Raw genomic sequence first — 26090 nt, 5'->3', positions numbered from 1 at the left:
ACAGCAGGCCTTGAGGAGCAGCTGAGGGAGGTGCCTGTGTCATATGTTAATCAAATCCCTCTGCACTGGAACCTGCAGTGGACAGGGCACTGCCCCTAGCTGGGTCTACAGCTAATTCATCCTGAGCCAAGCCTCTCCCCGCTCCCAGGTGGGCAGCTCAGAAGTCAGGTAGGTGACCGGAGCAAGATCGTGAGGGACGTGGAGCTAGGGAGGCCTGCTTATCCATCACCTGCCACCCACGGTTTGTTGATTCAGGCGCCCTGGGCTCCGTGACCCCGGCAGGCCAAGGCCGGCCGACCAGGACGGCCACACACAGAGCTCTCGCCCCGCACCATCTGCAGCAGGCGCGAGAGGGGTTTCCTGAGACCCAGCAACCAAGAGCCAGGGGGGCGCCGTGCCCCCGCCCCTCACCTTCAGGTGCTGCTGAAGCTTGCCCAGCTCACACCGGATGCTGGTGTTCTCCTGGGCCACTTTCTCGCGGAGGCCCTTCTCAAACACGGACTCTCCCAGGGCCTGGGCCAGCTGCGTGTCAAACCTGTCAGAGCAGAACGCGGGTCATGGCCCCGAGGCGGGTGTGCCTGGGCCGGGGGCGGGGGAGGGAAGGCGGGTGCTAGAGAGAGGCAGTTAGCTTGCTGAGAACCGCTAGGGAGAGAAAGAGAATTAAATGATGCAGGGTTTGTGGATGTGGGGTAGGAATCCTGAACACCAGAGGGCAACGCTGAGGGTTTATAGTTTCCACAAAAATACCGGACACTTATTTAAAATGTGATAAAAACGTATACACAAAAATAAAAATAGAATAAAACTATACAAATAGAGAATAAGAACAAAAACCATATAGACATATAGAAAAAACTAACCTATCAGGTTTGCTGACATACACCAAGGACCTTTAATTCTACAAGGCCCAGGTTTGGCATCTAATATCCATTGATTGGTATATGAATGTATTTATCAGCCCAAACGAGGGATATTCAACATTTCATATTGTGCATGATACTGTGGGGCTCACGCACTCATTAGCCATATTAGAGCACGGTTATTACGGATAGAATGCTGGACGGTTATACATTCCACCTTGTCTTCATTTGGTTCCTAAGCAGAAAACACAGAGACTGGACAGTCCTACGGGGGCCGTCGGGGAAGGAGGAAGTACCTCCTTTGGAGCGCACCTGCCCCTCCACGATGGTGACCACTGGGTAGGAAGCGCTTCCTGGACTGGACATCATTCCACTCATCAGCCTCTGTCCCTATCACAGGCGAGGAAACTGGCAGAAGTTCTGACAAGCCTCAATAAGATGTGACTTTGGTCACTTGCCCTCAGCCCACACAGAAAGGCCACCTGCTCCAGGGAACTGGGTGTGACCAGAATGGCTGAACTGGGCACGGGGTTTTGGCCTTGGTGAGAAGAAGGTCTCCCTTGTTACAAGATTATCCAGTGTCCCTTAACGCTAGATGGTCATTCAAAGCCTCAAGACTCCTGAGAGAGCCAACTACAGGTCATATGAGGGAGCCCTACTGTTGGAAGGGCCCAGAGGCTTTCTGATTGGCTGTTGGTGACATCATTCAAGAGGCACTATTGGCTGCCTCTGAATGGCAACACTGATGATGATGATAAAGGTCCAGCAGTCCCAAAATGCCAGGCTCTGAGCTGGGATCCATGGGGTCCTTATAACAATTCAGTAAGAAACACATTATAACCATTTCATACAAGAGAAAACTGAAGTTCAGAGAGAGCTGAACTGATTCAGCCAAAATCCCAAAGCGGGTTTGAGCCAGCTTCTCTGCTGATTTAGCTGGTCCCCCATCTACCTGTTCATGCCCTGGAACAGGGAAGGAAAGACAGTGGGGGCCAGACAGTGATGGATGTTTTAAAGGAGTCCTTACTGGGCCACCTGATGCCAAAGAATGCCTCCAACAGACCCTAACTTTTGGAACACACTGACCGACCAACTGCCTGAGGCCAGAGGGACTCACGCCCTTCACCCCACTAGGAGCGGGCTGGGGGTCCAACCTCCCGTGGCTCCGGCACAGGCCTTATCCCCGTGGAAGCAGCTGGGAGCTCCATCAGCCCTCGGAACTGAGCTTTGTGACCCACGAGGAACCATGGCAACAAGAAGCCAACCTCAAATGGAGCCTTTCTGGGCCACTCTGAACTTGGAAGCCAAGGTGGGGCAGGGAACTCTATCAGCATGGAGACATCACTCCATCCAGAGCCCAGCAAACTAAGGAGGCAGCTGCATCTACACTTCAATTAAACTTAAAGAGGTGTGAGGAAGTAACACTAACTTCTAGATCTCTCCCTCACTATAGGCATTCTGTCTGAATTTCCACCGTTAGACAGAGACTTCTACCCCCTTATGGGCTCCCTGCTAAAATGCTAGCCCACCTAGAAAGGTAATGGCTGCTATTTGCAATGAGCATCAAAACATAAATTAACTTCTGCTAAGATACGGTAGTGGAGTAGAGAGCATGACAGGGCAGGTAAGTCTTAAGAAGAAGAAATGTAAGTATGATGAAATGGGGACTTTCCCGGGGGCCATCATGGGGAGGTTCTTGAGGACCTGGAACGACGGGTTCTGCCCAAGGGGGTCGATCACAGGAAAGACCAGAGAGATGGAATTTTCTGGCTGCATAAATTCCAAGGGCAGAACCCTGCCCCCTGCCACCCATCAGAAATCGGAAACCCCCTCATAAAGCCTCTCAGAAGAGAAGTGGAACCCACAGGTAAGGGCCAGAACTGTCACAGCTGGCAGAAGCCTGAGGGGTGATGGAGTCTCACTTCTCAATTTACAGATAGGGGCCTGTCAGAGCCACTCTTCAGCACCAGGTGGCCTGCTTAAGTCCAAGGACGGCTCTGAAACATCAGTCACTGTCTGGCCCAGACAAGTAGTGTCACTTGACAAGGTCACCCAGGAAATGACCAAGGTGGGACTAAGCCATTCTCCCCACTGCAAGGACAAGGTTTAGCCAGAGCATCCATGGGAAGCTGGAAAAGGAAACAGAGTCAGCTATCAGCAAGAAGAGAATAAACTTCTCTCATTTTGGGGGCATACTAATAACACCCCAAAGAGCTTCTTTTTTTTTTTTTTTTTTTTCCCCAAATGAAGGAGCCAGCTCAGGAAAGCTCGAAGGTAAATGAGAGAAACAATATTTAATGCAGATCAAGTTCAAAACCTGTGCCAGTCCCATGGAAATAAAACTCAGCTTGCTACCTGTTGGAAATAGGCACCCTCGGCAAAACCACATCCTGGCACACATAGCAAGGTTCTTCTGTGTTTTTATCCTGGACCTTCTCAAAGAGGCTGTGTTTCATCTATTTGCCTCCTAGGAAGTTTCCATTAGGGCTTATCTGGCTCAGAACAGGACCCCTGCACACCTTTACCCTCACCAGGTGAGCTGAAGAACTTTGGACACAGCCAAGGAGTCCAGGGATGAAGGCACCCCAGGAGCTGAGGTTCCACGTAAGGAGGCCTGTGAGTGTAAACCTGGGCTCCTGGTCTAGGCTCCACCCATGGAAACCTGTGACAGCACCGCCGGAAAGCAAGCACGGGAACCAGTGTGCAGATTCAAGACTGGCATCTTGTTTGTGCACAAAGCCCAGTCCCTGCCAGAACTGCTCACGTGAGCTGAGAGTCTAAACTTCAAATGAAAAGGGCACTGACTCAAGTTTTTGGCCTCCTCACCATTTTCAACAGTGGGAATAGGAACCAGACTCTAGTCCTGCAGGATCTACCAACTGTATCATCTAGTCTTCACCACAAGGGGGGCGCTCCACCTAAGGAGAAGAATCAGGCTGAGAAGGGTTGAATGACTTGTCCAAGGTCCCACAACTAGCAAGAGGCCCAGCTGAGACTTGAACCAGCACTTGCACCCCTAACCACCAGGCCAGGCTGTCTTTGCCCTCCACAACGAACTCTACACTTGATAAGTGGGGATGCGGAGGCCCAGAGAGGCCAAGAAAGTTCCCCAAGCTCACATGGTCAGTTGGTAATAGAGCTGAGACTGGATAACAGAAAAGAATGATTTCTTGCTGGATTCTTGGGAGAACCATATAGGAATGTGTGAGGGGAGAGAGAGGAAAATCAGAGCAGAACAAGGGTGGTAGGCTCCGTGGACGAAGAGCCCTGACTGAAGTGGAGGGGTTTGGAAGAACCCGGAGACCCCAGAAGACCCCAGCGCCCAGGTGTTGACGTGGAACGCGACTCACTTCTTCTGCTTCTTCTCTAGCTCGTGGTTTCGGCTCTGCTGGTTCTCCAGCAGGAAGTGGGTGTCCTGCAGGTCACAGGTCAGGTGGTGGCACTTCCTCTTCAGCTGCTGGGCCATCCTCTTGGCGCCCTCGTAAGCACTCTGCAGCTCCCCAAGCTGTGGGAGGAGTAGAACGTATCAGCCAGCTCCGTCAGTGCCGAACTGCCCCCTACTTTCTAGGTCAAGTAGCTGCTGTTTCCAGTGTGAGTGTAATGGGAAGAGAATAGGCACGGGGGCTGGAGCGACCCCGTCCTGACCACTTTTCACCTGTGTCGCCGTGAGGAAGCTACTTCTCTGAGCTTCAGTTTGCTCAGGGGTAAAACGGGGCGGGGGTGTCTATCATTCTCTTCGGGTTTTTAATTTTCCTCAGTAATCCTCCTGCCAGTGTGCCCACAGATTCTTTACATGCCCTGCCTCAACTCGACAGCCCCTTGAGGACTGTGCATAATTGACATCCCCATCAGTGGGCATAATCTGGGGAGACGCATGCGGATCAGCCGTGAAGCAACCAAAATGGCACATGGAGAAAATCTGACCAGGAAACCCCTGAGATGGGCTGTAAAGGTCAAGGCGGTAACTGGCACTTGAGATGGGCTGGCTTCCACAGGGACACACGCTGCTGGAAACAAACGGAAAAGCCACGGCACTTGCATCTTCCTCCAGGAAACACCCTCCCAAATGTCCTAGTTTAGATCTGGGAGAGAGGGCAACTCAGCACACTCGCTTTGAAGAAATAGCCTCATTAAAGAATTGCTTTAAATAAGCAAAACGCTGAGTTAATGAAGCCTGTAATTCTAAATTCAGTATTTGAAGGCAAATGGGATGTTTTCGTATATTCTGCTGCTCAGAAAAAGGTTGCACTTTTATTACTTTTTAATGTAGCATGAGTATCCCTCCTTCCTTGGGGAGGCTGACCCAACTTTATAATTTGTTATCAAAGAACTGGGCTGTTCCCCTGTGGCTGTCCCTTGCTGGTTATCTATCTATGTCTTCTGAGGATCATGATACAATGTCCATCTTGGAAGTGACCCCTAAAACCATCTCCAGAGAGCCTCACTTCCACTGTTTATAAAATCCCGTGTGATCTCTTCCTGGCCCACCTCTGCAAGTTGATTCCATGATACTTTTCTCTCACAATGAGGAGATATATATATATATATATAAAATAGCGGGACAGGAAATATGACTTCAACTCTTATTGTGCTTACCTCTAATGGGGACACCAAGAAGTAAGCAGATAATTACAACACAACATGATGAGGCTTGTATCTGGGGAAATAATTCAGGGGCACCCAACCCAATCTGTGTCAGGGAAGACTTTCTGGAGGGAAGGACATTTAAGCTGAGATCTTAAGGTTAGTTGGAGATATCTAGGTAGGGAAGAGAAAGAAAGTGTTCTAGGAAAAGGAAACAGCATATGCAAAGGCCCAGAGGTGAGAAAGCATAAGGCTTTTTGGAAGGAGGGGGAAAAAAAAAGTGCAATGGAACAGAATAGAGTCCAGAAAAAGACCCACAGAAATACAGTCAGTTGATCTTCTACAAAGGGGCAAATGCTATACAGTGAAGCAAAGACAATCTTTTCGACAAATGGTGGTGAAACGACTGGTCATCCACATGCAAAAAAATTGAATCTAGACACAGATTTTACACAAAAATGAACTTAAAATGGATCACAGACGTAAATGTAAAATGCAAAACTATAAAGCTCCTGGAAGATAACATAGGAGAAAACCTTGATGACCTTGGATTTGGCAATGACTTTTTAGATATGACGCCAAAGGCACAACCCATGAAAGAAAGAATTTATAAGCTGGACTTTATTAAAACTAAAAATTTCTGCTCTGCAAAAGACATTATCAAGAGAATGAAAAACCACTGACAGGAAGAAAATATTTGCAAAAGACATATCTGATAAAGAACTCATCCAAAATATACAAGGAACTCTTAAAATCCAATGATTAGAAAACAAACAACTCAAATAAAAAAACAGGCCAAAGACCTTAACAGACACTTCACCAAAGAAGGTTACTGATGGCAAGTAAGAATATGAAAATATGTTCCACACCTTATGTCATCAGGGAAATTAAAACAAGATACTACTACACATCTATTAGAATGACTAGAATACAGAACACTGACAACACCAATTGCTGACAAGGATGTGGAGCAACAGGAACTCTTACACATTCCTGATGGGAATGCAAAATGGTACAGCCACTTTGGAAGACAGTTTGATGGTTTCTTACAAAACTAAAGATACTCTTACCATATGATCCAGAAACCATGTACTTTGGTATTCACCCAAAGGCACTGAAAACTTACATCCACATAAACACCTGCACATGGATATTTACTGACAAAACATGGAAGCAACTGAGATGTCCTTCAGTAGGTGAATTGATAAATGAACTGTGATACATCCAGATGATGGAATATTATTCAGAGCTAAAAAGAAATGAGTTATCAAGCTATAAATGAAAAGATGTGGAGGAACCTCAAATGCATATTCCTAAGTGAAAGAAGCCAATCTCAAAAGGCTGCATATGGTATGATTCCAACTATATGACATTCTGGAAAAGGCGAAGCTATGGGGACAGTAAAAACATCAGTGCTTGCCAGAGGTTGGGGGCGAGGGTAAACTGATGGAGCACAGAGGATTTTTAGGGCAGTGAATCTATTATGTATGAAACTATAATATGGATACATGTCATTATACATTTGTCCAAACCCACAGAATATATGACAGTAAGGGTAAACCCTAATGTAAACTACAGCAAACTACAGTCCTTAGTGATGGGTCAACGAATGTTCATTGATTGTAACAAATGTCCCACTCTGGTGGAGGATGTTGATAATGGGGGAGGCTATGCAAGTGTAGGGATGGGGGTAGATGGGAAACCTCTGTACCTTCCTCTCAATTTTCCTGTGAGCCTTAAACAACTGAATGGGTTGGACTCAGTGGTGTGCTGGAGCTGTCTTGTACCAACTTACAAGAGCTGATTCTGCACATCTCTTCCCAGTTCCACATTCAGTAACATCACAATGGTAGCCTGAAATTGGCCATGGTGGGAACATTTACACCACGGAAATCGGCAACTGGCAAACATTACACATCAGGGTCTGTTTTTAGAGCGACAGTTTATCAGCACACCACTGGTTAAAGTGTAGACTGGGTAGAATGTAGACTAGGGGTGGTTGGAGACAATGCAAAACAGAGGCCAAATTACTTTCATCTAAATATGCCAGACAAGGTTACATTATATTTGTAATGCCCAGCTGCACTTTCAAGAAAACAAGGGAAATTGTAGGATGTCAGAAATGCAGAGGACACAAAACAAGAACACTCATGGTAGATGCTAACACTATGGCAGTCAAGGTGGGGAAGAAGAGCAGCAGAAAGATCCAGAAATATCCCTAATGATAGAGGCTGTGTTCAAATGCCCAGAGGGAGACAGGAGACAAGGCCTTGGGGCCATGGAAGGTGGGAGCTTGGAAGGAAGACCCTTGCACTAAGCCAGGGCCCTGAAAGAGCTGCACCGATTTGACAGGGCGCAAGGAAAGCTCCACGCACGGCCTGGAAGGAGGTTAAGAACGCTTGCTGCCGCTCTGGCTCCCAGTCAGGGAGAAAGGATTCCCGTGAGAAATCAAAACCCCAGGTCTGTGCCTCATGTGGGTTCAAAGCTCAGACTGACACTTTGGACATGCTGCAAAAATCTGAAATGCAGAATTTATTTAGCATAACCTCGGGGGCTGCTGCAGAAGAAAAAGTGCAAAAGTGCTTCTTCTAAGAGGAACACATCCAAAAACATAAGACTCCATTTAAAATCAATAAAAAGGTTTTTAAAATTTTTAAAATAAGATCAACTCAATTAAAAACAAAAAAGCTAAAGACACATAAAATCTCACCATGAGTCAGAAGGGAAAAAAGGAACATCTACAATGCCAACTACGTGGGGCTGGTGTGTGGGAGGCGCCTGTGGAAGATGAACTCACAATCAAAATTTACAGAACACACAGGCAAACAATTCCCAGCGACAGTCAGTCTAACTTGCGATAACAGAACAATCTGAAAGAGATGCTGAAAGATCCCCTGGCTGCTGTGTGGTTGAGGGGAGAGGCTGGAAGCAATGAGACCAGTTAGGAGGCTGTTGCTCTGATATAGACGAGAGATGGAGGTGGCAAGTTAGGCTAGAGGCAATGGGAGCTGATATCATTTGACTATTTTAAGAGCACATTACAATCATTTTACAGATGAGAAACCTGAGACCCAAAAGGTAAAAGTGCTTTCCACAAGGTCAAAGCAGAAAGGGAACTGGAACTCAGGTATCCCGAGCTCACTTTCATGTTCTTTAGTCCACAGTGTAGAACATTCGCATGTAGAGAAACTATCACCCATATCCCATAGCGACCTTCATGTGTAATATCAGTGGAGGTGGAGAGGCACGGAACAGGTGATGCCCTCTCTCCCTTCCTGGGTTCAGCCAACACCCTGAAGAGGGAGGTGAGACCCTGCCCAATCGCTGCCACTTTTGCAACCCAGACTATCTCCCCCCCTTACCTTCTGCTCCAGCTCGTTCCTAGACGCCAGCTCCGAGTCCAGCCTCTCCTCGGACTGCTGGAGACGCTTCCTGAGGAACTCGTTCTCCATCTGAGCACAGTCGAAGCGCATCTGCCACTCGTCCGCTGTTTAACAGAGTCAGAGAGGCCAGGATGGGAGGCTCAGTGAATGAGGGTGGTTCTCTCCCACGGTCTTAGCTCTTTGTGCACAATTTCACAGTGTTAATAGAATTCCTGAGGCTCGACCTCAGGCTTCAAATTAGGAAATCCCACTTTAAGTCCGAGCTTTAAAAACCACTTCCTCCAGGCAGCCTGCCCTGACTACCTCCAGGTGTGTAACGTTATTGACCACTCACTATTTTAAGCTTGGTCATTTTACACTGTTCAATTTCTCTACAAGTGTGCAAAGACCTTTTTTTCCCCAAGGAAAGTCCATAATTTTTGAGGGTAGGGGAGCTGTTTTAGTCATTTGCGGGTTTCTCCACACCCTCTAGAAGAGTTTCCCACACACAGCCATTCCCCCCCACATGGTAACACAAGTTCTCCAACTGAAGTCATCCTACTGGCCTACCACACTGGGTGACAGAGAATAAAATCAGTGACTGTTGGTTGAATTAATTAACAAATAAATCAATGAGCAATAATTAAAGTGTCTATTAAATGAAGAGCAACAGACACACTGGTCGCAAGATGTCTCTATGTGATAGCAAAACAATCCTTTGATTTGGTAAAAATCTAAGAAAAATCATTTGCTGGTGTGATGAAAACTGTCTGGCTGAAGAGAACAGGCTGCAGTTAAGTTGTGATATCTTTTAACTGAATAATAGAGTAACATCCTTTAAGGTAATGGAGATGTGGAAAACACTGCACAAATGGACAGTTTAAGATACAGACCCATCCATTTCTCCATCCACCCATCCGTCCTTCATCCATTGTTCCATCTACCTTCCATCCATCCAAACACTCACTGGGCACACTACTCCATACCAGGCACAAGGGATCATGAATAAGAAACCATTCTATCTTCTGGAAGTATCTACTTGTAGAGACAAATGTAAAAATTCAGCTTCAACACAGCATGACCAGTAGTCTCATAAAGGAACTTAAGGAAATCCAGAAGAGGACTCAAACTCATAAGGGCAGCAAACTCTGTTCTGTTCATGATTGTGTCCAAAGGACTTACTACGGTGCCCAGCATATCATAAACGCTCCGTAACTTTCACTGGAGAGGTGGGTGGATGGACGTTAGGGTGCACGGAGAGGTGGGTACGTGGATGGATGAATGGATGGTAGGACTGAGGTCTTGTAGGAGGTCACCCCAATAGGGATTCTCACATAAAACAGAAGAATGATATAACTGTAAGAAGTCAGAGCCTCTTCAAGTTTCCATCAAGGTAAATAATATCATGGTAGGAAAGGAATCCTATCTCCCCGCCAGGTAAAAAGTCTCAAGTAGCAAACAGCACAGCCTGCAAAAGGAAGGGGCAGCAGAAAGGATTTCTGAGGCAGCCTGTGTACTCTGTGCTCCAGAGAGGGGTGTGAGTGGGCTGCACGAACGGATGAGGAAACTTCTCCATTCTGCAAGGCTGATTTCCACCTCCAGCCTCCCTCCCCATGGGCACCGTTTTTCACCAGTACGTGTAAGTGAGCCCTTCATTTTCCAGGCACATCTTTCCTGGGTTTCTCTGACCTCCCCATTTACATTGCAAGTTTCTTGAGAGCAGGGCCCAACTAAAATTCTTCTATAAACCACCCCCCACACAAAACAGGGTCTGGCTCAGTGCTGGACGCATACCGTAAAAGGTTCTCTTTAAATACTTAACCATGTAGAGCGGGAAAACATATATATTTTTAGTAATTTCTACTGCACCTTGATCCATAGAAGAGGCTGTGGTGCCACTGCAGTGGTGTGGTTAAAGTGTTTTATTGCTTCTTTCAACTTTCCTGTATTTTAGAGATTTTCTGTAATGAGTATGTATTACTTTCATAGTGAAAAACAAAATATTTGTGGATTAGCTTCCTGGAATAAGCATCCCGAGCTGAAAGCCTGCACGGCTAATGTGCTCATGAGCTAAGCGCATTTCCCCCATCGTCCGACTCCCGTATCTTTGCACAGGAAAACAAATGGCCGGGGAGTATCATTCAAACATAAATCACGGTCAGGATGGAACTGGGGCTGATGTTCTTCTGGGGAAATTGTGCCGGTTCTGGGCCAACACGTTCCCCACTCCCTGCGTGGATCCTGCCTTGTTGGGTCTCAGGTATCTGAGAACCTCAGACTCCTCTGGATTAACCTCCCTGGTAGACACCTGCCCTGGGGGTAGCCAGGATGAGAGGATAACGAGAGTAGAGCAAGAAGCAAATGTGCCTTGCCTCTCCTCCACCACCTCTGGCCTTGGCTCCTCTGAGTGTCCCTGATGTTTCTAGGGCACTGATTCTCTGGGGGCACTGAAGGAATGATATCAACGTTTTATAAAGGCTGACAGACACGCTGGGAATCCTCCTCAGCTGACTCATTTAGACTGGGGAGAGGAGGTGACAAAGACGTCATCCTGCCCATCCAGCCGTGAGACGTGAGTCCCCAGGTTACCGTCTAAGACGGGCACCACCAGGAACCCCTGGCTCCTCCGAACATACCTCTCATTGGGCAATTCAGGGGTCCCCTCACCCTCTCTCCATTCATTCAGTAACTGCTAAGGGCCTGACGTCACTTTTAAACGGGGACAGTAGTCGCTGCTCCACAGGCGATGAGCAGGGATAATGATCCCGCTATCAGTAATACCAGAAATAATGACAAAGTAACTAACAGCTATTCAGCATTCTGTACCATGCACGTGGCTAAACACTTTCCATTAATCATCTATGGCTACATCCATTTGAAAGATGAGAAAACCGAGGCCCGATAATGTCTTTGCCCAAAGCCACCCATCTAATAAGCAATGGAGTCTAGAGTCAAATCCAGAAATGGGATTTTGTAGATTTCACTTTTTAACCACTGAACTGCCTTCCTCAAAAATTATATTAAAAAGACTCATATAAATATAAGGGTACCTTGCCCATCCATAGAACCACTATATTTTTAAATCATTCTTTGCATTATTACTAAACAGCACCTGCCACACTGATAATTTATTACTTGGGATATTGTTGGATTATCTGTTTAATGACTGTGTCTTCCACTGGGCTGAGAAGGCAAGGACTGTTACTTTCTCTCCGCCAAGGTCTCAGCCCCTAATGCAGCGCCTAGAGCATCGTGAGAGCGCAGTACATGTGAATGAATGGAATAAAAGGACAGCTTTTCCACCAGCGTCTAATGCCAGGGGTCCCAGTGGCTCACCTCCTCCAGTGTGACTCCTTTCCAAATCATTCAAGCGAATTTTCTGCTGGGCTTCTTCCAACTGCTTCTCCACTTCTCCCAAATTCTTCTGGACTTGCTCATACTTGCTCTGGAAGAGAGGTCTCAAGGTTTCAAACTGGAGCTAGACAGAGGCCATCTCACCTAAGGTGCCTCCAAACCAGTACTGGCCACCTACCCCCTGCACAGTCTTCACCCAGGACACCTCCAAGGCCAAGACTTAGGAAGACTCAAATGTCCTCCAGGACTCCGAGCGTGGGAGTCGGTAAGCTTGTGCATCCCAGATGTGAGCCCGGGGTTGGGGGGGGGGGGCAGGCCCACCTCTCCCAGCCACTCTGCTCGGCCGCTCCCACCCCCGGCACTCCTGACCACTCGCCTTTAGCTCCTGAACTTCCCGGGAGGCCCGCAGCCGCTCTGCCCGCTCACTCTCCAGCACCTGGCAGGCCACGTCCCCTTTGAAGCGCTCGTCGGCCAGCTCTGTGGTCAACTCAGCAATCTGGGAGGGGGAGGGTTAAGGCAGGGTTACTTGCTGGCGCTGCAAACCCTTCCCTCTCCACACACACTCCACAGGACCACCCTTGGACTAATCACTGGGTCTTATCACAAGGCAACCCTTCAGCATGAGGTGGTTAAGAGCACGGACGCTGGAATTTTACTGGTCTTGGTGTGTTAGGATTCCTGGCCCAACGCTCTGAACTAGGCGGCATGCCTCTCGGATGCTCAGTTTTCTCAGCTTTAGCGGGGTGGGGATAACTGATAGAACTGTCGTGAGAACTGAGATAATCCACATAAAGCTTAGCACGGTGCCCAGCACATAGTAAGCATTAAATTAAAAACCAGTTATTCTAGTAGAAACTCTCCTTAGCCATCCTTCAGGGAGCCATCTCACTGGACCAACCAACAGGCTCCCTCAGTAAGACACACTCACAGGTGTCCATCCCCCAAGGATGCTCTCAGCCAGGAAACCCCTCCATGGTTCCCCAGGGTCCACCTGCCTCTACCCGGCGACAGCCACGCTCACCTGGTATCGACTGTGTGTGCTCCCAACCTGTTTATGTCTCATACACTTTTACCACCATTACCTATCCTATTAGCTATTACATAAACCTGCAAAATGTGACCGGGCAAAGAGTTTCCATGAAAACTAGGTTGAATGCTTTGGAGGTAACAAATACAAGTGAGTTGCTTCTTAAAATTCTGTCAAACAGGTGTAGGTGCAAAAACTATACAGAAAAAAACAGAAGTAAAAAATTTAGGCTTTTGCATTCAAATTTCTTTGCCATTTGCTCTGCTTTAAAGAAATCAAAACTGGAAATCATGTAGCTGTGTGTTAGGGGTGTGGTCCAAAAAAGAAGTAGATCTGGGGTCAGACGCTCATCCTCCAAGGGCTTTGGTCCTACCTCAGTGAGTTGAGGTAGACACGTTTAAAGTTAAAAATAAAAATGTTTATTTTTAAATGAATTCCCACTTGCACTGACTTTCCACCCCCCCCCCCCAAAATAACCAACCAACAACAAACACCAAACGGGTCAGCGCTTCTGTGGTCTTATTGTTCCAAAATACAGCCTTCTGGGTTAAAGGATATGCCGAAGAAAGTGAGGAGAGGATCACGAGTGGACAGTTTAGACCAAGAGGCACAGAATTGACCTTGCGCAGAAGAGGAGTCCTCGTGAAACTGAGGCTACCCCTTGTGCGGGGCAGTGGCTCAAGTCCAGAGGGAGGGAACGAAAAAAAAAAAAAAATAGAGGCAAGAACCCCGTACAGCGTTCAAGTTCAGACACAACAACTAACATATTGTGTGACCCTGGACAAGTTTCTTCCTCTCTGGGGCTGTGGTCACCTGAACTACAAAATGCACTGAATTAGGTGATGTCTCCTGTCCTTCTGGCAATCCCATTCTATGCCACAGATCTTGCATATAAAGATGTCAGAACACCACAGTTCCCCATCAGACCCTCTGTGTGGTGCCGAGGGGCGGCTGTGCGGTGCTCTCACACACACTCGAGGTGGCCCTTCTGGTGTGGAACCCAGCCCCCGTCAACACTATCAGCTCACAGGCGGCCTCAAAAACCACTCAGCTGCCCCATGAAGGAGGAGGATGCAGATCTATATGTTCCGACATTAAAAAAAAAAAAAAAAAAAAATCCCCAAGTCATATTGCCAAGGGGAAAAAGAAAGCAACGTTGCAGAATAGAACGTTTGGCATGTTTCCATTTTTGTCTGTACTTGCACAGAAAAAGGCACTCCCAAACTGTGAATGGGGATTCCCCCCCACGGACCCGCGAAGGATGCACTCACAGAGGACTCCAATTTCCTTGTGACGCATTTCTGTACTGGTGACTTTTTAAACCGCTTTTGTAATCAGAAAAACACAAAACAAAAATATCTTTTTAAAATAGTCTAAACCATAAATTGAGCTGGGGCTGCCCTGTCCATTCTATGCCCCCCACCTTTCTTCCTCCTCCAGCCCATCAGCTTCACTCCCATCTTGATGACCATACCAGTGACAGCTCAGGCCAAAACGCCAATTTCAATAAACAGAGGAAAAAACCGAGGCTTAAGGGGAGCGTTCTGAAGTCACACAGCAAGTGAGCAGCAGAGCGTAGATGTGGACCCAGGTCCCTTACATCCAAGTACCGACCACCAGTTAAAGGGGAAAGGGCTCTCTGGCCCTGTTCCTGGCTGTCTTTGGGGTGGGGCTTCCTTTGCTATTCCTCACACTGTCGTCTCTAAAGTATTCATTGCAGTGACCTCGGACGGTTGTTTAAATGCAAATCTCAGGATCCTCAGATCCTCCAAACCGCAGTCTCTGAGGTGGGACCCAGGAATCTGAATTTCAACACACTCCAGGGTGATTCTTTAGCACCACAAAGTTTAAGAATTACTGCCGTAGAAACAGCTAGGATCGCCTCCTAATTTTGGCCTCACTTGGCTTTAGACGGGTTAGATTTGCCTAGGGATGTGCAAAGGCATTCAAGCTGGAAAAATGATCACTTGCAGTGGGTGCCGACTACAGGCCAGTGCAATCCAGGAGCGCCCCAGGTCACGCCCCGAAACATGCCCCGCAGCCGTGAGATCAGCACTGATCCCAAATGCAACTGTGTTCTCTCTGCCTTAGCCAATTAGTATGAAATTTAATTTGTGCTAATGGGCCTGAGCAAAGGGAACACAAAATTAATTTAATGCATTACTTCTGAGTTCCACAGACCCAAGTCTGGAGACCAAAGGACAATTAGTCCTTTTAACCTGGGGAAACGACAGCCGCTTTTAACAGAGACAGTAGCCCCTGACCTCCCCCTGTCCCCACAAAGCCCTCTCCCTTCACACGTTTTGGGGTCTGGGGGCTTTGTCCTTGTGGTGAGGGGTAGGCACTACGCCCAGAGCTATTAGGTGAGTGCAAAATGAAGGCCAAGTTAATGAGGGGAGGGCCTGGTCTTTAAAGCCAGAAGGGTCCTCTGCAGATTGCTCCAGGACCAGTTAACCAGAAATTATTCTGGAAACCTCCCTGGGTCCATCACTTGGCCAAGTCATCAGAAACCCTCTTTCTACTTAGGGACAATGACTCCAAGGGCCTGCCAGAGAGGGGGAGACAGAAAGGAATTAATCTGCTGTACATTTTGCACAAACAGAAATAATATATCCTGCATGCTGACACCATGCGCAGTTTGGGGCAACAGTGGGTAACGGGGATTTGAAGGACGTTAGTGCTGAGCACACGTGGGGTCCCGTGGGCTGTCACTGTCACCTGCCCTTCATGATACAAGCACCCCTGCCCTCAAAGACTCCACTGTCGAGTTGGGGAGAGAAGAAAACCACATGTGAGGCACCCAGGTGTCTTGGCTCAACCCTGCCCTGGGCTCTTATACTCAAGGACCCTCTGACCCCAAGTCACCTTTCCCGTCGAGAGCAAACAGCACCCTTTCCCTCTCCTCCTGTACTTTTCAGTTTAACCAAAAGGATTTGTTCATAATAAGCCCTCGAATGAGAAACAGCTCACTCATCCACCGCTGAGGACAGACATGAGCTTATTGAGCACTGGGCATAGACGCCTGACGAGGAGGGTCTTTGCACAGGACAAGAAACAGAGGCACTGAGAGGTGAAATGATGTGCTCAAGTCAGAGCTGATGAGTCTCGGAGGGAGTCCGCCAGGGCGGCCTCACTCCCGGGTCCTGGCTGGACCTCTGTCCAGACGGTCCTCTGTCCCGCATCCACTGCGCAACTCAATCCCCTGCCCCTGGGCCCCTGGGGGCAGCAGAGCAGGAATCGTCGTCCTCCAGGAGCAGACGTGGAACAGCCGGCGGGTGCGGGTCAGCGGCCTGATAAGACCTGGACCCCAACCACTCCACGGGGCCACGGCCAAAGGGAGCCTTGTGGACCCCCCATAGAAGGGAAGCCCCCATACCCCCATCCTCATCAACCTGAGTGGCTAAAACAGAAAATGGAAAAAAAAAACCAGAAGAGAGAAAAGAGAGAGAGGCGAGAAAATGAATCGACAGGTGAAGGGCAGCCTGACGGCAAGGCCAGCGGCGGGAGGGGCGGGGGGGCCGCTGTCTGCTGGTCAAGGAGATTAAGCAGGTCTCATGCTACCTGCCCCTAAAGCTGCCCCAGGCATCACGGATGACTCAGGACAAATCTCCGGGGGCCCCCAGAGATGCAGGCGGACACCAGTGCAGGCACCACTGTATTTCCCTTCCCAGCTGGGGACGCCACCTGCTCGTAAGTAACAGTAATAGTGATAGTGACAGTAACAGTAATACCTTAGTCACAATCACCACCACAGACAGTGCTGATGGCGTGCCCAGCACAGGCTAACCCACAGAACCCTCACGGCAACGCAGACAGGCGGGTACTGACGGCTCCAGGCTGCAGATGAGGCACCAGGGTGCAGGCGGCCAAGGACAGCCAGCCAGCCAGGGGCACAGCTGGGCTATAAATTATGGCAGCCTGGCTCCTGAGCCTTCACTTCTAACCACACCATCAAACTGCCTCTTGGGGGCTCAAAGAACGTGTGCTGAGTGAACAAATAAATGTGTGTGAACCAAGGAGTAAATGTCGGTGGAGACGGGCCGCTGCTTTAAGAATGCCGAGAGAAGGGGCATCTCCTGAGTGGGACGTGTGGGGATGGACACGTCACCGACTGGCCTTGGGGGGAGAAGGGACAGTTATGGGCTTTCACGAGCATTAGAAAGGGTCTTCAAGGAACCCTAGCACCCCCCAAAAAGATAATAACCCCTCAGATGCTGTCACCCACACATCCCATCCTGAGAATGTTCTTTGGTCCAGCCCCTACCTTCAGGATGGAGTTCAACCCTCTAACATGCTTCTCACGGCCCCTGTGACCCGGCCCAGCTTCATGGCCTGACCCCCACCCCGTAATCACCCTCGTTCCATGAGACACTCCAACCGCCAGGACTGCAGGTGCCAGATCAGGTCCCCTCTCTCTGTCTCTGCCCTTGCTCTGCCCTCCACCTGGAATGCCTCCCCACCCCATGACCTGGCTGGGCCTGCTCATCCTTCAAGACCCCTCCTCCGAGAAGCCCTCCCTGAGCCCATTCCCAGTCTGGGTAGATGCTCCTCCTCGATCCCAGCCAGACCTGGGTTCCAATCCCAGCTCTGCTACTCACGGGCTGTGTGATGTCAGACAAATCACTTCCCCTCGACGACCTTCACTTTCCTCATCTAGGACGTGGGGGTACCAACACCTCCCTCACAGTGTGATTTGAAGGTAAAATGAGATGATGCAGGTAAAGTATTTATCACAGCACCTGGCACAGACACACTGCTCATTAAATGTTACTTTAATTACTAAATTCGGTACTGTTCCATCCATTCATTCAACGCCCACTGAACGCTTGGAGGGGTGCAGAAATAGCTGAGATGTATCATTACCTTTGAGGAACTCAGTTTGCTGGGGGGAAGGTAAAAACGTCAGCTGTGTATTAGTCACAGTGCTGATGCGTCAGAGGTAGTGTGATGGCTGCTTTACCGGCACCTCCCCACACAGCCCTACACAGAGGAACGCGTAATATTACCGTCACCGTCTTACTCACGGTGACACAAGGGCTCAGGGTCTTGAAGGATCTGCCTACAATCCCGCAGCAATAAGGGCACAAGGTCAGCCGTCCCGATGGACCCTCCGCTCCTGTCCCAGAGCACCGGGGCAGGTCACTGTCCTCATCCCCACCTCGTACAGCCCCCGCTTCTGCATTTGTGCTGCAAGGCAGGTAGAGACGAGATGACGGGCCCCATTTTCACCTGGGGAAGCAGAGGCGCACAGAATGGACTTTCCAGCCGAGCCCTCCTCTGTGGGGCTTTGGCTCACCCCACCGTGGCCATCCTTGAACAGGCTCACCCGGTGTCGGCAGAGCCTCTGCAGCTGGCTGTCCGCCGGGAGGATGCCCTCCCTGGCATGTGCCCCCAGTGAAGGCCCGAGAGACCCTAACATCTTGAGTCAGGTAGGAAACCAGGCTGCTTTATTCTCCTGGGGACGAGGGGCTACCACATCCCGTCCCCACCGAGGCAGAGCGCTGTGCCAGAGCACGGAACCAGGCGTCAGGAGAGCTGGGATGAGGTCAAGGCCCGTGACCCCCAGCAAGTCACTTCCTGTCCCCTCCTAGAGGTCAGCTGCTGCTGGACACCGTCACGGCCATCAGAGTCACCTCCCTCAGGGCTGCGCTAACGCACTTCTGCCCTAAGTCTCCAGTCCCCGCTGCATCCCGGTGATTCTCTCGGCAATTCCTTACCCAGAAGTGAAACTTCCTGGGCTAATGAGGCCAGACATCGGGGCGCATGGGCCTCCGTCTTTTGCCGTAAATAAGGTCCTGGATGTATTCCAGAGAGAGAAGAGACCACCCCTCTCTCACGTACCGCCACGTGCTCCCGCAGCCTGCCAGGGGCTCCCTACCAGACTGGCTGCTTCCTTGTGAAAATAAAAAGCCCCACTTGGCATCCAGGCCGATTCTGCTTGAAGAAGATTTATAGCCAGCGACTCAGAGGCTCCTCGTCTCCTCTTCTGCTCCTTCGCAAATGAAGCACTCAAATCATTTTGCCATAACGTTGTCTTTTGACTAAGCCCCGTCAAATGGAGTTCCCACTGATGAGGCAACACCATGTTTCAGCCATGGTTCTGCGGCTGTCTCCCCCCTGCTGAGATGAGGGTGGGGTGCAGACGCCGTGAAGGGGGCTGGGGGGTCTTCAGGATGCACAGCCCTGAAGGAGTGTCTGCTCCCCAACTGTCAACAGAAACTCGCTTCCAAGAAAGGAGAACCGTGTGGAAGGAGATGTGGGAAGAGATACTTTGTATTAACATTTCTCAAAGTGTGATCCCCGGACCAGCAGGTTCAGCATCACCTGAGAACTTATTAGAAACACAGAAGCTCCAGGGCCACCCCAAGCCACCGACTCAGAACCTCGAAGGCCAGGATCCAGCGATCTACATCCTGACACGTCCTCTCGGGGATTCTGACACACATTCACCACTGCTCTAACACAGCACAACCCTCCCGCGTCAGAGTTACCTCAAGGCTTGGTGAAGAGGCGCTGAAGGACCCCCACCTCCAAGATTCCCTCCTGGGTCAAAGCCTTGAGAGATGGGACCAGGGAAGCTACAGGGTTAACAGCTCCTCTGGATGATTCCGATGCTCTTTAAAGTGCAAAAGCAACCAATATAAATCAACAGTAGCTTTGCCCAGGTCGTGGGTGGGAGGTGGTGGGGAGGGAAGGGAATTAGAGCCCTTTCTTCAAATAGAATCTTACTTGGGCCCCAACATGCCACATTCCACCAAATCTGAGCTGCCACTGATTGTTAAGATGCACCGTTACAGAATGTAAGAAACGAACATGCGGCCAATTTTTAGTGTTAGCTGCCAATGACTGTTAAGATGCATCCTGAGTCCAGAGATGTACAAAGGGAGAAAATAATGTGCATCTGAGAATCGATAAAAACATAGAATGAAACCAAAAAAGTGCATATACTGTAATGGATGCAGGTATGGGAGTCCTGGAGCCCTCTGACCTCCTCCTCACCCTCTGGTGGGTCTGAAGAGACACAGGGCTTCAGAAAACACTTCAAATTACCGCATCAGAGAAGGCAAGCCACAGAGTGGAAGGCATGTGTACTACTTACATTGAGCAACTGACCTTATATCCACGGCATATAAAGAACTGCTACAAATCAACAAGAAAAGCAATAGAAAAGACGTGAAAGACCACTTTGCCAAAGAGGATAACCAAATAGCCAAAAACATGTGAAAAGGTGCAAATTAAAATCACAATGTTGTACAAGTGCACACCCACCAAAATCGCTAAATGAAAAAGGCAGATAATGCCCAGTGCAGGTAAGGGTGCAGAGCAGGCAGAATGCTCACCTGTGGCCACGTGCAAGTGCAAACCGACACAAACACGGTAGCAAGCTGTTTGGCGGCATCTACGAAAACTGAACACAGAAATAACTTAAAACCCAGCCATTCCATCCCTAGGTGTATTCCTAACAGAAATGTATGACCTGTGCACCAAAAGACACGTGTGAGGCTGTTCACAGCAGGCTTGTTCTTTATAGTTGAAAAGCAGAAACAACTGAACGTTCCTTTAGAGTAGAAGGGGTTAAGAGTGGTCTCTGCGCATAATGGACTACTCTACAGCAAAGGGAGGGGGTGATCCACCACCACCCATGACGAGGCGGATGAATGTCACAAATGATGTCAAATGAAAGAAACCAGACACAAGTGAGTACACACCTTTGATGAATTCAGGCAAAGTGCAAAAACAGGGAGAAAACTAATCTATAGTGTCAGAAGTCAGTTTGGTGGTTACGGGTGGAGGGTAGTGGCTGAAAGGGGGCACCAGGGGGGAATCTGAGGGAAGCTGGGAGTGACCTGTGTCACACTCTGGGTGCTGGTTGCATTGGTGTGTCCACTTTGTGAAAATTCACTAAGCTGTACACTTAAGATGTGTGCACTTTTGTGTATGTTGGACCTTAACATAAAGTCTAAAAGGCAGGAGGAAAGGAGAAACAGGAGGAAGAAGAAGAGGCGGCAGAAAGGGGGGTTTGAGGAGGAAGAGGAAGAAATCCTAACACTCAGTCATCTTAATGTGCTTCCTAGATAAAGTGCTGCTTCGACTCCTGGCTGAATTCTCTTTATGGCACTGGCATCACACCCTTGGCTTGCGTTTCAAGGAGATGCTACCAAAAGCATTCCTACAGACCCCTCTTGTATTTACTGTGTGAATAGTGCCCTTGGTGCCCTTTTAATGAGGATTCATGGGAGAAACTTCTCTAATATCTAGATTATCTCAATACCCTGAAAAGTTACTCTTTTCTCAAGCAACAGGTGTGTGTGTGTATGTTTAACCTAGGCACAACATGTCTATGGAATATCCTGTTTTCCTCTTTGCTTTGGTTGCTAGGAAGCTCAGTGTCAAAATTTCGGCCCACTTTTAATGGTTCCACTCACCCATTCTGTGTCTATTCTGTACCTGGGGCCGGGCTGACGTGATAAGCAAGACACATCCCTGCCCTTGGGTTCTCCCAGTCTAGCTGGGACACAGGTGATTAGGTTGCACCAATCAATGCTGTGAGGGGAAGGAAGCACAGGGCCAGTGGTAGAATATAGTGGGGGCCTAACCCACCCTTAGAGGGTCAACGAAGGCTTCTTGGAGGAAGCACCACCTGAACTAAGTAAGAAGGGATGACCCGACATTTACCAGGTGAAGAGGGTGGAGAGGAATGTTCCAGGCAGAGGGAAGAGCACAGGCAAAGGCTGTGAAGTAAGAGTGAGTCTGAGGCCAATAGTAAATGTCTATATTCTAACTCTTTCCCTGGTTTTCTATATTCCTCAAATCTTAGTTCCCTTTGCTCTGATTTTCTTAGCTTTAAATTTTTGTCTTATTTTTTCAAGGCCCCGTGCATTCAACTGTGTGTGATACAAAGACAAAAAGAGCCTGGACAGAATATTCCGTAGGTGCTGACATGTCTATGCTTGGTTCAGGTCTCAGAAGCCTGGCTCCCTCCCTCTCTCCTCCCAGTGTCCCATAAGCTGGAGCTCTAGATGCTAAAGGTGCTCACCGCATCCCTCTCTCCAAGTCTTGCCCAGCAGCTGACACATCGCAAACCCCCAAGTCCAACCTGACAGCTCGAGATGAATTACTGCATCAAGCGTCAGCTCAGTGGGAAGGAATTTCTACCGGGAAGTCACAGATATTCCCCACCAGCCCACAGAGCTCCAATTTTTTGCTTCTGCTGCTCTACTCATGGCTACTTCCGGCAAGAGAGGTCAGGCCGCTGGCCCTCTGGAGCCTCGATGGAGAATGTAAGGCACTCTCAACAACAATGACAACAATGTAAGTTGTCATTTCCACTCCGCCTCACAGTCTCGTCCACGAGAGGGGCACCGGCTCATGGCACAGCAGCCCCGCCCGCCCAGCTTCTCCTAACTCTGTGTACAGACGTGACTCTCGCTTCCAGGGGCCCCTGCCTCTTGCCTGACCATAGGAGTGGGTGTGGATTAAGCAGACAGAGGACCCTTGGTGGGGAGAGTGGACACAGTCACGGGGAGGATGAGAAGGGTGGAAAAGAGACAGCCCCTCCACTCCAACTTCATTCCATGTCCCACGTGAGCCAGCCAGGCTCAACTCAGGCTGTGAACGTAGGGCGAAGGAGGAGTTATGTTGGCTTGATGGTGAATCTAATTACAGTCCCCATTAGCCATTAACCAAACCAAGCAATATTACCAGTAATGATAACATCATAGCCTCGCTGGTAGAGAAAGCTCTAGTTTTGCTCTGGACTGAGCTTTATCTCATGTTGCTTCAGGACCTTTGCACTTGCTGTTTCTACCCTTCCTCCAGATCTGCACAGAGATGGGTACAGCAAATCGTTCTGATCTAGATTCAAATATCTCAATCCACAGAAGCCTTCCCTGACCACTCAGGAAATACTGGCCCCCACTCAACCTCCCTCCATCATCACCTCGCTCTGCTTAATACCTGCAGCACTCCACAATCTGAAACCAGTTTGCATGTTTATTTACTTGTGATCTGTCTCCCTCTATCGGCCTGGAGACTTGGTGAGGACAGGGACTTTGCTTTGTCCCTGGCTGTATCCAAGGGGTCCGGTTGAATGCCTGCTACATGGGAGATGCTCAGACATAGTATGTGATGAACAAGGGAATAAATAAGTTCCATCTGAACTTCACCAGAACCCTGTGAGGTACCCAGGGCTCCCTGAAGAAAGGCAGTGAAGCATTCAACTAGGGTGCAAAATTGAAGGGAGCACCGAAAACCTCAGAAATCAAGATAAATTAAAAACGTTAACGCAATTTTTAAGAAAATCAAAATTAATGCCAAAAATCTGTGATGACTAAAATATCAAACTTTTAAATAAAGAATCAAGACAGGATCCCACCGTGCAGAGTTCGTCACTTGCCTCACCCTAATCTTGGCCCGCAAACCCTGCATTTATTTAAAATTCTGATATTCTGCTCATCCTGGATTTTTTGCATGCAATTTATCTCTTAAAAGATACTGCATTAGGTCTTCCCTGGTGGCGCAGTGGTTGAGAATCTGCCTGCCAATGCAGGGGACACGGGTTCGAGCCCTGGTCTGGGAAGATCCCACATGCCGCGGAGCAACTAGGCCCGTGAGCCACAATTACTGAGCCTGCGCGTCTGGAGCCTGTGCTCCGCAACAGGAGAGGCCGCGATAGTGAGAGGCCCGCGCATGGCGATGAAGAGTGGTCCCCACTTGCCGCAACTAAAGAAAGCCCTCGCACAGAAACAAAGACCCAACACAGCCATAAATAATAAATAAATAAATAAATAAAGGGGAAAAGATGGTTCAATTTGAAAAAAAAAAAAAGATACTGCATTAAATATTATTTATCTCGCTGAGTTTTTTGGTGCCCCTTTCAATTCTGTGCCCCAGACACGTGCCTTCCTCTCCTCACCCTCATCCGGCCCCGAGAGCTGAGTGGGATGGCAAGTTTTCCTTGGAGAGCTCTTTCGCCGTCTCCCCACAGCTCACTGACTGCGCCCCACATAATACGGAATGAAGACGTGTAGGGGTCTGTAATTTGAGATCGTCTCCTTGGGGGCAGGGCCATCCGGTTCACGTCTTCATCCCCAGCCCACGAACTCAATCCCCAGCCAAAGAGAGAAAACCCCGGCCTGCAGTCACACACTCCCCCAGCCCAACCTTCCCCAGTCACGTGTCCCTTCCATCCCCCAGAGTCGGCCACTACGCAGAATCTGGCATTATTATTCCCATGAATATCTTTACACCATAACTACTTAGGTATATTCTCCAATGTATAGTATTGTTGTGCACATTTTAAAAATTGATATGTACTGTAACATATTTTAGGCATTCTTTTGTAAATTAATCCTTTTCCTTCAGCACTTTGTTTTCGAGGGCAATCCATGTTGGTTCATGTATCTCTGGTTGAAGGGTCAGGAAACATCTTCTATAAAGAGCCAGATAGTAAATATTTTTAATCTCTGAAGGTCATACAGTCTCTGTCACAACTACTCAACTCTGCCTTTGTAGCACAAAAGCAGCCAGAGACTATGCACAAATGAATGGGCGTGGCTGTGTGCCCATAAAACTTTACAAAGAACAGGTGGTGGAATGGATTTGCCCTATGGGCCACAGTTTGCCTGCCTCTTTATCCATTTTCACTTTGGTAACTCAGTTTTTAGTATAACAAAATGTGTTCATCCATTCTGTCAACAGACTCCCTTTTGGGTGTTTACATTTCTTCAACATGACAAATGCTGTTGCTATAAGCTTCTTGTCCTTGCATTTAGGTGAGAGAGCTTCTCCTGCAAGTGTACCTAGAAGTGGAATTGCTGGGCCACAGGGTACAGGCAGCTTCATCTTTCAGAGATAATGCTAGATTGTTCAAGAGACATGAGATCAATTTACACTCCCACCAGCAGCATGAATTCCTGCTGCTACGCACCTCTGCCAGCACTTGGCTACATCAGACTTCTGGATTTTGCCCATCTGAAGCGTGAAATGACATCGTGTTAATTTACATTTCCTGATTGCTAGTTAGTTGCTCATCTTTTCATGAGTTTATTGGCCATTTGAATTCCTGATCACAGGAACTCTTGTTCCTGGGAACTGCCAATTCCTAATTTTTGCCCATTTTTTTAAACTGGAGTGTCTGCCTTTTTTCCAGTTGATTTGAGGAAATTCTTTACATATTCTGGTTACTGTTTGTCAGTTATATGAGTCGCAAATTTCATCTCCAAGTATGTGGTGTGTCTTTATTTTATGCTCTGACAATCAGAAGTTGATTACTTTACCCGGGGTCACAGTGATCATTTTCCCCCTGCGATTTGTGCTTTTGTGACTTATTTAAGAAATTCTTCCCTTTGGAGCCAAATGACATGGGTTTGAGTCTCAGCTCTATACTTGCTGATTGTGTGGCCTGGGGAAGGAACCTAATATCCCAGAGCCTCCGTTTCCTCCTCTGTAAAACGGGGACAGTAACAGCATACACTTCACAGGGTTATTCTGAGGCGGCGTGAAGGCACTTAGCACAATGCCAGGCTCATCCTCATCATCTTCTCCATCAGCAGACCTCCCCCCGCACAGGGACCCCGCACAGGAGGGATGGGGCTACCTTGCTCTCCAGCAGGTCTGTGTTCTGCCGGAGATCATTCCGAGACCTCTCTGACTTCTCTAGCTTCTGTCTCAGCGCTGTAAGCTCCGCCTAGAAAAGCAAACACCTTAACAGAAGCCATTCTGGACTGGAGGTATAGGTTCCATGTATACAATAAAGAGTGGCCAGGGAATGAAGTAGGCAATTCAGCAGTCTATCTGTGATGACACCCAGATGCTAAGTTCCTACGAGGGATGTTTCCTTTGACCATTTCTGAATATCAATGTCTCTGCTCACGCAAGTCTGGTCCACACCAGCCCAGTCTA

General features: G+C 48.6%; 1 protein-coding gene across 3 annotated transcripts in view; it reads right to left on the bottom strand.

Annotated features, from left to right (window-relative positions):
- Nucleotides 1-26090, bottom strand: part of MYO18B (myosin XVIIIB) — a 233625-nt gene that overhangs the window by 101479 nt on the left and 106056 nt on the right. For all 3 annotated transcript variants that reach the window (XM_082416250.1, XM_082416251.1, XM_082416249.1), the window contains 6 exons: nucleotides 25786-25875; nucleotides 12537-12656; nucleotides 12143-12251; nucleotides 8807-8931; nucleotides 4211-4365; nucleotides 412-535 (listed from right to left, as the gene is read on the bottom strand). In XM_082416250.1, coding sequence (XP_082272376.1) covers nucleotides 412-535; nucleotides 4211-4365; nucleotides 8807-8931; nucleotides 12143-12251; nucleotides 12537-12656; nucleotides 25786-25875 — 723 coding nt within the window. The remainder of the gene's footprint in view (nucleotides 1-411; nucleotides 536-4210; nucleotides 4366-8806; nucleotides 8932-12142; nucleotides 12252-12536; nucleotides 12657-25785; nucleotides 25876-26090) is intronic.

Source organism: Balaenoptera physalus, assembly GCF_965194825.1.
Source record: "Balaenoptera physalus genome assembly, chromosome: 12".
Lineage (NCBI taxonomy): Eukaryota > Metazoa > Chordata > Mammalia > Artiodactyla > Balaenopteridae > Balaenoptera > Balaenoptera physalus.
Note: the sequence above shows the minus strand (reverse complement) of the source record. Positions and strands in the feature narration are given on the sequence as shown.